This window comes from Oculina patagonica, chromosome 2, assembly GCF_052425735.1.
Source record: "Oculina patagonica isolate OP01 chromosome 2, crgOcupat, whole genome shotgun sequence".
Lineage (NCBI taxonomy): Eukaryota > Metazoa > Cnidaria > Anthozoa > Scleractinia > Oculinidae > Oculina > Oculina patagonica.
In genome coordinates, this window is record NC_135759.1 from 12,386,767 (window position 1) to 12,400,296 (window position 13,530).

General features: G+C 40.1%; 1 protein-coding gene across 1 annotated transcript; it reads left to right on the plus strand.

The window, feature by feature from the left end:
• Positions 1-2,450: 2,450 nt before the first annotated feature.
• LOC144638080 (uncharacterized) lies at positions 2,451-8,338 on the plus strand. The gene is made up of 4 exons (XM_078497186.1): positions 2,451-6,862; positions 7,209-7,253; positions 7,427-7,467; positions 8,235-8,338. The coding sequence occupies exons 1-4, from the start codon at positions 2,490-2,492 to the stop codon at positions 8,336-8,338; spliced, it is 4,563 nt and encodes a 1,520-aa protein (XP_078353312.1). The 5' UTR covers positions 2,451-2,489.
• Positions 8,339-13,530: the final 5,192 nt, after the last annotated feature.

Sequence of the window (13,530 nt, forward strand, 5' to 3'; positions counted from 1 at the left end):
TCAAATTGAAACTACACTCCTACGTGAAAAACAGAACCCAAGTTACCGTTCGCAAATAAACAAAAAAAAATCTCATAACATTTGCTTGGAGCAGAAACAAAACAATTTTAATGCACATCTTCGTTGGTCAGAACTATCACAACAAAGATTTTGTTTCGTTCACAAAAGAAATCAGTTCATTCAATTATAAAACAAACTAATTTAATTATCAAATTGTCACGAAATGGGACGTTCTTATTCTGTTGCCGCTATCGATCGTAGTTCATTCGATTTTAACTCCAAAACATACCGACTAGTCTTTAAAAGGTGACCTTATAACTCCCAATCTGAAAAACTATTTTTTGGATTTATCGATATCTGTGTTATAATTAGTGTTATTAATTAAAGCAAAAAAAATTCAGTCGATGTCGCCCTGTTTGCCCTAGAAATCTATCAAGTTACATATGTTTTCGACAAAAACAAGTGTTGCGTTACATAGGTTTAGGAGAAAAACGAACGTGTCATGTTACATTACACAGAAGGGAAAAGTATCACTCCCCACGTTTGCTGTTTTGACGTCTAAGAAGTTTTTCTGTTTTTTTTTTCTTTTCTTTTTTTAACCGGCAAAGATGAAAACTTTTTTCCAAGTGCGACCCATACCCAACTGAAAATTAAACCAACGGAAGTTAAATGTTATGTAAGCCTAATGCCATGTGATTTTCAATGCGGCAGGATTCTTGTAGACTCTTCCTACTTAATTAAATTAGACTCATGTTAGATAAGTTTGCATGAAAAGTAAAAGTTTCACATTTGCTGCTTAAAAACTCTCAAATTAACGAGCGTTAACGTAAAACACAGCGGTTCAAATGATTGAAAACTTCCTTTACTAAAAAAATCGACTCTTAATTGTGTCAACTGGTCGGCCGCGTGTGTGACTTTTCAATAAGGGAAATCTTTCTCCCGGATGAAGGTGTCGCGTGATTTAGTTGTCACGTTTGGTCTTTCAACATCTTACAAGTACTAGTTCACATGAAACAGCGTTTCAGACTGAAAGGTGAACTCATTTGACTTATTCTCAAGCGAAATTACCCTGGAAAGTTATTATCATGCTGTCAACTGTTTGGCAATATTGCATTCTGCACTGTCCTTTGAGTCTCTGAGTTTTCAATTTAAGGATATATTTTTATTACGTTCATTCAGTTCGAATTCCAAAACGCAGAGACTAAACGCAGAGAAAGAACTGAAAGAGCATGTGCGGAAGGGTTTCTGGCACTTGCTGTGGAATGGTGGTACGGTACCATACACATCGAGAAGGGCAGAACAAAGTAATTTAATATTAAAGTAGGTCCATGATCAGTGTTCAGTTCATTGCTGTGGAGGACCATCATTGTTGCATTACGTTTGCTTTAATCTTTCCCCTGAATCTTCCCTATTATAACCATTGTATCCAAATGACATTTTTAATAGAGCTTGAGTTTGCCCAATACCAATATTTCCCTTGCTGATTTCTGCAATGTTTAAATCTGATTAAGATGGAAAAAATACAGAACATACAGGATGAACTTTAAAACTTATTATTTTATAATAGTTGTGTAACGGTATTGTTTTATTTGATCAACCTTATTCATCTTCCCAGTATAATTTACTCTCCTTCGTTCAATACATGCATGCACATAGTAGGAATGGGATCGCCAATCATAGAATCTTATTCAACTCTGAGTGCTCTTTCTTCCATCTTCTTGAACAGAAGCTTGTGGAACATTTAACATTTAGTGTAATGAACCAAGAAGTTCTACATGTAGTATCCAAACTGAAGTGAACAATTAAGTCACAAACAACTTCCCTTTTTCGACCGTTTCCTATCACTAATCAGACGCATGTACAAGACAATAAGACTTTTATAGTGTTGTTGTTTTAATCACGCTTTTTGTATTAATTATATAGCTGTCCTATATTGTCAACGCAACTATTTTCCTTAATTTCTGAGAATGGCTTCGTCAAATTTTGGCTGTCTTCAGAATTGTTTTCATCCAATTACTTCAAATTGGACAGCATGTAGCCCTATTACGTATACAAAATATTAGTATATACTAAAACAGTGGATAACGTTTTTGGCGCCCGCTGACTGGCTACTCAAACTCCGAATATCCTTTGCTATTCACCTCTGAGCATCGCGCGCGTGAGAAAATTGTAATCTTTGACAGGAATAAACTAGTCAAAATCATCCTTTGGGGATATACAATTGTATTATTTCACTGTTTTAGTATATACTAAAACAACTATTCACCTCAGTGTTGGTGGCTAGCGGTGAATAGTTGTTAACTATACTAACTTAGATACTGTAGACTCCCATAGGCAGGCCTCCAGTGAGTTAAGAATACAGGCGACTCATGCAGTAATGACCTGAGTGGTCATTTGTATCCCAATTTTTGGACTATCGATAATTTCATTTACTTTGTTTTACCTATAGTTACAGATTACTGGACTAAACCTGTGCACTTCAGACTTCAATGGCAGCTGCAGCTCCCTCACCCCTGGCGCCCTCTACTGAAACAACAAATGGAACCAAGTTAAGAAGGCTTCTCATCGATGGTGGAACAACAGTTCTAAGAAAGGTTTTTGATGACATTTATCCTCCCACAAAACTGGCTGCTAGCCTCCACTCACATAATTCAACTCTAGATGACCTCTTTGCACAAGGAATCCTTAGTAAGGAACAGTGGGGACTGCTGTTTCCTCCTGATGGATCAAAACCGAACTCTAAAACGTTTGACATTACACTACTTTTTCTTCTGCTTACTGCAATTTGTCACTTATCTCCTCCCCGCACAGGTTGGAACCACAAGCCACATGCAAAAAACAAATCTCTTGCAGCAAATCTTGTCCGTATTAAACTTTTTCGCAATAAGCTTATTCACACCCCAGAAACACGTATTGACACAAGGCTTTTCAATGAACTTTGGAAAGAAATAAGTGGTGTTCTTGTTGCTCTTAGTTTGGGCCAGGCAGAAATAGACAGGCTGAAAGCAGAACGCTGTGGCAAAGAAGATTATCTTGAGGTTTTGTTCAAATGGGCTGACCGGGAGAAAGAGATCAAGTCAATGTTGGAAGAAGTACAGCAGGGAGTTAAAAGAGTTTCTCTCACCCAAGAAAGGCACCAACTACTACTTCAGGATGTGAACACAGCTCTTCAGAAGCAACAAGAAGTACATCACACCCAACAAGAAGATCACAGAGTTACACGCCAAGCAGTTGAAGATACACACCAAGTGGTTAACGAAGTTCTGAAAACCCAACAGAAAGCCCACGGAACAATTCAGGAAGTAGTGAAATCACAACAAGAGAATCGTGAAACATTACAGGAAGTCAAGAAGACAGTTGAAAACATGACAAACAGAAGTAACAAGGACAAAGAAAACGAAATACTCAGAAAACTAGCAAAGATTAACACCCAAAAGGTCATTGAATACCACGCAAAAAGGTATCAAGAGGGAACTCGCGTTTCGTTGTTTGAAAGAGTTGAAAAATGGTTAGATGACAGAAGCTCGTCAAACCGAGTAATGGTGATAAGCGGAAATGCGGGAATGAGGAAATCTGTGTTCTCAGCTGTTGTTTGCGAGAGAATGCAAAGAGCTGGCAGGCTGTCGGGAAGCCACTTCTGTCAGCATGACAAAGCGCGCTACAGAAATGCCAAGGTCATGCTTCAGTCATTAGCTTGTCAGCTGTCAGATTCTCTACCAGAATACAAGAACGCCCTTGTAAAAATACTCTCCAGGAATCTGGGTGTAGAACTCAACAATATGGAAGTTAAGGATCTCTTTGAAGTACTCTTTGAAGAACCTTTAAGCAAGTTAAATGACCCTGGCAAGAACATTCTCATGGTAATAGATGCATTGGATGAAAGCGAGTTTCGAGAGCGGATGGAACTGCTCGATGTTATTGCCAATCATTTCCCAGAGCTACCACGCTGGATTCGATTTCTCATAACAACCCGCCCGGAAATAAACATTGCAGACAGTTTGAAAAGTTTCAATCCTCTGCAGCTGGAGCCAAACAGTGAAGAGAACCAAAGAGACTTAAGGCTGTTATTTGAAGAGCGGTTAAGCGATGTAATTCACCATGATCATCAAGAAGTCATCACAACTAATCTTGTTAAAAAGTCTGAAGGACTCATTCTGTATGCTTATTTGCTTGTACTTTTCGTCCAAGAAAATTTTTCACTTCTCACGCCAGAGCAGCTGGACAACACTTTGCCCTCAGGTATTTCATGTGTTTACCAAACATACTTCTTACGTCTGGAGAAAGAACTTTGCAAAGAGCTGAAAATCAAAGAAGAGCAGTTTTTAACTTTTTTGAGTGCTCTCACAGCTGCAAGAGAACTTTTGCCCCTTGATTTCGTTACCAGAATGATGCTTTCAGGTACAAGTTCTTTAGCTGATCGGCGGAAAGTTAAAAAGGTGATCTCTTGTATTTCAGCACTGCTACCTGTGCAAGATGACTGTGTCCACTTCTTTCACAAGTCAGTGAAGGACTGGCTAACTGACATGTCTTGTTATGGCCAGCATGACTTCACAGTGGATAGGAAAGAAGGGCATCGTATCCTTTCTGAACTCTGCACTGACGAGATTTATGATATCAAGCGAAAAGGTGTTGGTAGTGCGCAGTTCAGTGATACTGCAAAGTACGCCCTGAAACATGGTGTTCAACACATGCTACAGTTGGAAGAGGACATAAGAGTGTCCGAGGTAGTTATAAAGAAGTGCGTGGTAGACTTAGAGATTGTGTTTGCAAGGCTGCGTGTAAGAAATTCAACACCGGCCGAAGACATTTTGTGGATTCAGCAGCAGAAAGTAGCTCACGAACTGTCAGACGATAGTAAATCAATGTTGAGCACCCTACTTTTCTTGTTGAGGAAGTACTCTTTTATATTTGCAAATAATCCTTACATATTTTTCCAAACAGTGCTGAATGAGGGAGGACCATTACTGTCTTCTATGGCTTCAAACCTGTTGAGGAACCAATACCCTGAAATACCGTATATGGAATTCGTACAAAAGCAGATACAGCAGGGAGCTGTTGTAGTCCGTTTTCAATGTTCGTCTAGAGTGGCTTGTTTGGATGTTTCACCACACAAAGATTACATGGTATGTGAATGTGAAGACGGAACTATCAAGCTGTGGTCACTTCATACTGGCAAGCTACTATGGAAACGTCCGGTGATGGTACAGAAACTTCACTTCCCTCAACATGGCGCATATAGAATGCCACCATCCTTGTCAGTACTCCTTTCATTTTACCGCTCAGTCGTTTTTCATCCTACTGCAGACGTTGTCATACCAGGAGTCCTTTGCCATGCTTATACCTTTGACGGAGATCTACAGCCACTTTTTCCTGAAAGCGACTGCAGATTCACAGTTTGCTCAATTTCAGGAGACAAGACGAAGATGGTCGCTGATTGCCCTGACAATGCCAAATGCATTATTATGTGGAGTCTAGAGAATGGTTCAGAGATCATTCGCACCACAAGAAGTGCAGACGCTTTGTCGTTTGCGTGGTCACGAGATGGAAAGCTGCTGGCAATTTCTCTTTCCACGGGTTCCATTTCTATCGTTGATGCGTTGAATGGTTTTACAACACTAGCAGAAGTGGACATACCAGTAGCATGTGGAATGATAAAGTTCTCATCTGACTGTCGGTCTCTTTTTTGCAAGAATTCGGATATCGACTCTTTTGTTTTAAATACACGTATCAGTATGGCGGAACTTCCCAGCTGTACATTATATGATTGTAAATCATTTGTGCCCTGGGAATGTGAATCGCAAAGCGAGGCTGGATTTTTGTTAGGAGATCCTATTCCGTCTTGTTTTTCAGCGTTTGAGTTTGTTTTAAATAAGCAAACCATATTGCGGGGTAATCCTCAGGGTAGTTCCATTGTTATGCTGAATACTAGTGAACTACCTGAAACTAACAGGCAGCCTACAGTTAGAATGATCGGTGACATTGTATTTTCTTTGAGTGGCGAGACAGTTTACGTTAGTTACGCGCCCAAAACGAGAGTGGGCGCTTGGGGTGTTTCAAGTGGGAAGCTCTTAGCATTGACGAAAGGTATGCTGGAAAGAGAATGCTTCACGTTTGAAGACCTACGCGATCTTCTCATTCCTCTGAAAGAAGGTGTTTTATTAACAACAGGAAGTGGTACTCCTGAGCTGTGGAATTTTAATTTGTCGCGATGTGTCCGAAGTTGGACCAACATACACGGAATTTCAAGGATGTTCCCCATATCAGACGAACGAGTGGCGTGTGAAGCAAAGAACAAAGTGATTATCTTGGATACTACAAGCGGAGAGATTGTGTCGACATTTCGAATTAGTCATAATGAACATTTTGTTGCATGTAACAGTAAATGTCAGCTGTTAACCTGCAGTTCTGGCTCACTTCAGTTGTCGGATGGAAAAACTACGCTCTGGAGAAAAATTAATCCCTTGGTTCGTCCACTTGGAAGGTTTTCTCTTTCCGAGCAGTTTATCGTAATTTTCCAAAAACGGTGTTTGTTTGGCCACCCCGGAGGAGCGTACCTCCTTGATGCAATTTCAGGAGAACCACTACACTTTTTATGCAGTGCATTTGACTACTATGACTGTAAGTTTATCAGTGATGAGGAATGTGTTATGAGCTGCAGGGGCCTCTCAGGTTATTGTCTTCTGCTCTTTAACGTCAAGTCTGGTGACCTGCTGAGTGTTCTCCATCTGGATAATAAGGAAGATATTTTAGCAGCCTGTCCTCGAAAGCGCCTTCTCGCCATTGACCAAAACAGGTCTGAAGACGGATTCAAACTTATCGAGGTGCATTTGCCACAAGATAAAGACAGCAGGGAGAGTAAAAGGTGAGTCTCTAGAGATTTTTTTATGAGGAGAATTGCGAATGCTCCCTAAAAATTTTAAGAACTGAAACTTTATATTTTAGATATTTATTTTACTTTGCTATCCTGCGTGAGCCAGAATTATCATGATTCATTTCAAGCTCGTTAAAGCAACCAGTTGCCCGCTCGCTTAGTGCCCCGGGTATTTGTCACCGTCTGTTGACGAATATCTGTTCGGATTTCAGTTTTAGTCTCCCGTGTTACAAATATCTGACAGTCCTTCAAAGCATTATTTATAGAATGGGATAGAAAATTAGTGGCTATTTGAACAATAACTTTCTTTTTTAAAAGTCTTTTTTATTTGTAACAGCACGGCCAACACACTAGGGACCGAAGAGGGAAGAGAAAACAAGAGGTACGCTATTTAATTGTTCATAGTAATAAAATTACATATTATGTACATTTTATCTAATCACATTTGAAGTTCAAGATCCTTGTTCACTTCATTTTGTATGTTTAATTTATTGGTGCATTCTGATTGGCTCCTTTCCCGATTACCAATAACATTTTTTTTTTCATTATTTTCAGAGGAATTGACAATCTGGAGGCCAAAGAGCAACAAGCAGCTGGTATGTTAACTTAGTCAGCTGTAATGTGCTCTGTTAATTATGTATTTTAACGAAGGTCAAAGCTATTTACCTTTGTCTAAACATTTTCAGTCAACTCCCTCTTAACGGACACCTCTAAAAGACGGACACCTGATGATGGTCCCTGCCGTTTTTCAGTCATTTTGCTGTAACTAAACTCCCTATGAGACTGACACCTCCCTAAGACGGACAACGGAAACCTAAGAAGTGATTTGTAGTGAATAATACTTCAAAACTTCGTATGGACATAAAGCAAAGTTAGTCAGCGATTTAAGAATACCAAACTACAATCCGCTTTGGAGTCTTCGGAGTTAACCCGTGAAATAGACATTAGGCAAGTAGGGGTAATTAGACACAAACAGATAAGGGGGGGGGGGGGGTGATAGACCTATTGGTCTGATTAATCAAATAGACAATGTTTAATTTAATCAGGTCAGACGACAAGAGCTCTCAAATTAAAGACAAATTTATTTCTTACTTCTTTTTGTTTGGCAACACACCGCAAAATGGACAAAATGTACCCTTTAAGCTTACATCTCGGAGACAATTCGCACACTGGCTATAAGCATCACTGCACCTGTATTTGCATTTGGCTTGTCCAACAGTTTCTTTGAACTTTCGTTGTCAGGCATTACAGTGGAATTGTTGTTAGTGCAGGCCTGTTTATGAAAGGAGATTAAATTAAATCCCTCAGCGTCTTCTCTGGTTGCCGGTGTTCCCTCCCTTGAAATTTTCTATGCCGTTTGTAGGAAGCTGCGTAGAACTCCTTCGTCCACTGGTATTTGTGGTAGCTGTTAAACTGTGGCCTTGGACGTCTCTGTTGGTGTGGGTGGAACCAGATCTTCCTCTGTAAGATCTGTTATCCAGGTTGGCTTACCTTCCAGCATTGAGGGTTGCTCTTCTGGGAAATCGAGAATGCACTACACAACCACGTTCATATCCCCTTTGCTCAAAAGGGCGGCAAGCTTTACTTCTGAAGCGGATGGCAAAACTTTCTTCAAGCTGTGCAGTTTTTCTTCAAAGTCCGGCAAGGCTGACCTTAATGTTGATAATGGTGGAGGGGAATTTGATCTCTGGCTGTAAGAGTGGGGAGCCAATTTTTGAGCGTTTCTGGAAACAATCCGCAGCCGCAGCTGGATAGCGGTTCGTAGTACTTTTAATGGGCTAAGGCTATTGTCTTAAGTTGCTATCTCTCTGGAGTAGGAATTGATGCTGCTGTACAGCGCCTTGTGTTTGCGGAGCAGTGCTTCGCGTTTCTCTGTTAAGGAATGAAACAGTAGTGTTAGAATGCTAATTTCATAAATGAAGTTAGGTCAGAGGAAGCGGCAAGAACTGGGATATGACATTTCATACCTGGCCCCCTACAGTTGGTTACCCTGTGGTGACCGCTCCTGAATGTTTTGGGAGAAACACACAACATTTCCATTCCATCAGCTAAAACGGGTCTGAATCAAATAGCCATTAAATCCCCAAAACGGTAAATTGCCTCACCTTTGGTGAAGAAATAGGGACTTTAAGATACCTGGACGGCTGACCTCGAGGAGGGTAGAATTTCGCGAGGAGGACTGGGCCGATGTCGACGTTCTAGGCGGGAACTTCCAACGTTAAGAGCCGACATGTGTGAACGGAGGACGGCTTCGTTAGTGGATCAATAATTCCTTAGCCCAAAACATGCGAAGAAAAACACTTGGCGCTTCTAGCCCAAAGCCTGGGACCAGAAAGCACTATTTTTATTCTAGGGTACAAACTCCAAGTGACATTTTTGTAGAAACACAAGCAAGAAAGTTCATAATTTCACGCACGTGGCTTCGCCATCAGCGTTTATGCAAAGCACAGCAAATATATTCGCAACCGCAAATAGAACTTGACTTCTTAACTTTTTATCAGTACCAAACCAAGAATACCATAAAGGACCACCTAACAAAGTAACAGAATTAAAAAATGAGATTTTTAAACGAAATCATACAAAAAGCACTCCCGTTCACTGGTGGACGGCAAAACTCTACTTCTCACGTCCTCGACAACAGCTGGATGGCAATGTGCGTGGAGCGGGCATGCGCAATATAGGCTACACGCGAAAAATTACTTCCGGTCAGCCGTCCAGGTATCTTAAAGTCCCTAATGAGACTTCGAAGACACCCAGAAAAATCATGCTTACATAAAGTGCTCAAAGGTTGCTAAAAAAGGCCTGGTTCGTTTCTTGCTGAAAAACAACGGTACTAAAATCTGTTTGAATCGCAACAAATTCAAGACGCTCTTCGCGCAGTTGATGAATACATTCAAGGAAAATGTTTATCAAATGCAGATTCGCAGATAAATGTGCCCATTCCAGCCGAGAATCATACCACAAATCTAGTAGTCGTCAATGAGAAAATCATCTTAAATTTATGGGTTAAAACTGAAGAAATCATTGCAACCTTAGAGCGAAAAGATGAGGATGTTTATGGCGGTGAGCAGGAAATTTGTGCTGTCAATGAAATTAAGAAGCTGAACTGCGTTTTAGCGGATAATTTTGTAAACATTTTTCACTGGATTAAAGGTTAGTTGAGCAATTCGAATTTTACCTTGTATTTCTGGCCGTATCCTTACTAAACGTTCAATTTACGAGCCTGTGATTCTCCGTATTACAGCGATAAAATTCAGATTATGCGGCGGTGCGGCAATCGCATCTTCCATATTTTGACTCTTGCATTTCTTTCCTTCGTTTGAAAATCAGTTTTGGCCTTTTGTAATTTTAAATTATATTGTAATGTTTGTTTGTTGCAAAGTTTTTTGTAGATCTACAACACTTTGACAATGTTGTGACGATATATATATAATCAATAACAGGACAGACGCATAAAAAGGACGTCAATTTGTTAATTTTCCGTGGAGACGGCATTTCCTGCACGTCCTTGTAGACATGCAACAAAATGGCAACGGTTGTTGACGAGCAATACAATTTATACCATAACCGAGAGAATTCTCGCGCGCTCATTGGTCCAAAGTTATGGTCGATGAGAGTATAGACCATGAAAGTGACGTCAGATCACGCCACGCACACGAAAGCGAATTTCATCTTGTTTTGTTTGGAATCAAGTACGCATTTGTTTTCGGAATTCGGGATTGGACTTCTACTCAGGTGATCGGTCAACAAAAATATTACCAGGCTTTTGAATTGTTTGTCTTACTGAGAAGAGCGGTGCTAGCGAACCGGCAGGGACTCAGCGAACTGTCCACGTTCAGTAAACGAGCGCTTCTTCAGAAAGAAAAATAATCTTGCTCGCTTATAGCGACAGGCACACACTTAAAGAGAGAATAAAAGGTAATTAAAATTGTTATTCTTTGAATTCTTGTTCATCTTCTTTTGTATCATTGTCGTTTTTTCGACTTTTTTTGCTTGTTTACAAGCGAAAGTAGGATAATAGCAGTTATGTTGGGCAAAATTTGGAACCACATTCTTGTCTACTCTCAAGGGACTTTTTTAATTTCTCAAGGGACTGTTTTAATTTCTCAAGGGATTACTTTCCGCTGTGGGTGATCACTTGCGATCTCGTGGAAAAAACGTGACTTTTCACATTTACAAACGTTATATAACAATTTTAAAAGTGACATGTCAGCTTTCTTATCTCAACGCACGTGTGTCTGAAAGGCGATCTATAAAAAGCGTCGCACAAACAATGGATTGCGTAACTAACGCTAAAACACGAATAAATAATCACTAGCACTTACATCGTTTAAAAATTACAAACGTCAAAAATAAACCATACCAAAAAACTCGCTCTTTTCAAAGATATTATTGAAGTTAAAACAAATTTAAGAGATTGGGGCTTCTTTTAGCTTAGGAGCGGTTAAAAATTAGGCCAAATTTGGTCGCTACAAGCGCCATTCTATTTCGTCATCAGCCTAGGTCGTTAGGGACGTGACCTCGCGTTGACAGCAATGTTGCATGAATCGGCTTTACAACATGCAATCGTGTCTACGCAGTTCGAGTGGAATTTCAGTCAAAGACCGCAAAATTCTTTCGTATTTCATCTTCAAATATAATTCGAAAGCATTTACTGTATATATGGCTTTTGTTTAATCCTTCTTAAGCCCACGAAGAAGCTGTCTTGATATCCGACCGGATTTGTTTACGCCGCAATTATATGCGCAATGTTTTCTCCGACAGTAGTCGGAAATATCCGTATTTTTTTCGTGCTTTTTCGTGGAGCAATCGTAACGATACGGCCTTGAACACATTGAACAGCGGTCTACCTATAACAATTCAAATATGGCGTCGCAAAAACAAAGCGTCGAACGCATATTTTGCTGTTTCATTTGCTAATTTCGCTGCCGTAATCGACTGCCTCGAAAGGTCCTTGCAATTTTAAAGTATAGAATTGTCAGATCTCGGTGAAAATTTGTACTGTTTATTTGTGTAATGTTGAGGAATATGTGTATAAATACCCGGCGCGGACGAGCCATTTTTGACAAAATTATATGGCTGCATTTCCTCCGCGAAGATAGGAAATTGTTAACTGAACTAAACTACAAAGCAACTGTAATGATAAGTTCGAAGAACAATGCTCAGGATAAACCTTCGACTCATACTTCATGCAAAAAAAGTCGGTATCTCGAAGAGACTTTGATTACGTGTTAGGAATTTTTACGTCCGCCGGCAAAGTTTCTTCACGGTCAGGCATCGCTTTTGATAAATACTTGTTTGAGTTTGTTATGGTATAAAACAGATCGACCACATTTGAGTTGAGTTTTGAACATTTTCTGACGTCATTTCTATGGTCTATAAGAGTGTAGACCATGGTCGATTTGTTAATTATACGCAAACCTGAGATTTTTATATAATTTTTATTTGGCACCTATTTTTAGACGACTTTTTTGGCAAACAAAAACAAGCATGCAGATGCTTGAACACAAAGCTATCTCGTGAAAGGTCGCTGTACTGTGAAAACGTTGAAGCGTATAGACGAGAAGAGCTATTCGAATAAAACTGAGAAAGTACGGATGGCAGGAAAGAACCATATCATAGATGAGCCGATTACTGGAAAACATGAAAAAACTTAGTTGCATGCTGGTGAAAACTATCAGAGTTGAGCAACCAAAGAATCGTCGTTTGGTGAAGTCTTAGCTTTGTTTCCTTTGTTCATAGTGTAAAAAACTTGTGCAACATGTCAGTGTCAACCGCACACGTTACCGTACACTTGTTTTGAATTTGCACAACGTGCAATTTGCGTGCCCTCTCTATAAAATCAAATTTTTGTCATCTCATAATTGACCAATCAGGAGCCTGTCTCAAATTTCTCAAAAGGCTGCGATATGTTTCTGTCGTTTTAATGGCATATTTTTAACCACGATGCCCTGGAGCGAAAATCAAAAGAACGGCTTGTATCGTTATGGCGGCTCCTATCCAATGATTACTTTTACATTCTTGGCTACTCTCTCCATAGCCGAGACTTTGAGAGCATGCCGTATTTCTTACAACTGTGTGGATTAAAACGTTCGTTTGTTTCGACACAGGGCAACCTTATCGCCGTTAGTTAGCGACACGTCACGTCAGAAGAAAATACCTTGGTGGATGAAGGCTTACTGAGAGGCGCTTGTAAGAATTTACCCCTCGCTTTTCCTTCGTAAGCTGCAACACTTACTTGCAAACGACTTTAACCTAGCCCCGGGTGATGTTACCTCTATTACAGCAATAGTAAACCTCTCTACAGATCTCCGCATTACACGAAAGAAATGCGTGGCTGTTGCACTTAAACGAATGTCCCCTCATGTTCTTCCCTGCCGTCGACTGTTTTTTTTTTAGTGGTGCAGAACCGTTGACCCTCGCCTGGTATATTTTTCGACGAGACGTGTTTTAACTGCGAGACAGATGAGAGACAATGCGGACAAATTGACTCGGGTTTTGCGTGCACAAGCTTCAGACTTAAAGGTAGAACACGTTGGAAGGAGTCGTTCAGGCCATCCCAGTCGAAGGAAACCTAACAGCGCCGACAATAACATACATTATTATGAACCAAATTTTACCACTTTTGTCACATAATGCCTTCCTGTACACGATGAAGT

Coding starts and splice junctions, on each gene's coding strand:
- LOC144638080 (XM_078497186.1), top strand. CDS start 2,490: ATGGCAGCTGCAGCTCCCTCACCCCTGGCGCCCTCTACTGAAACAACA. Junction 7,254..7,426: donor GAGGGAAGAGAAAACAAGAG/GTACGCTATTTA, acceptor CATTATTTTCAG/AGGAATTGACAATCTGGAGG. Junction 7,468..8,234: donor CAAAGAGCAACAAGCAGCTG/GTATGTTAACTT, acceptor TGCCGTTTGTAG/GAAGCTGCGTAGAACTCCTT.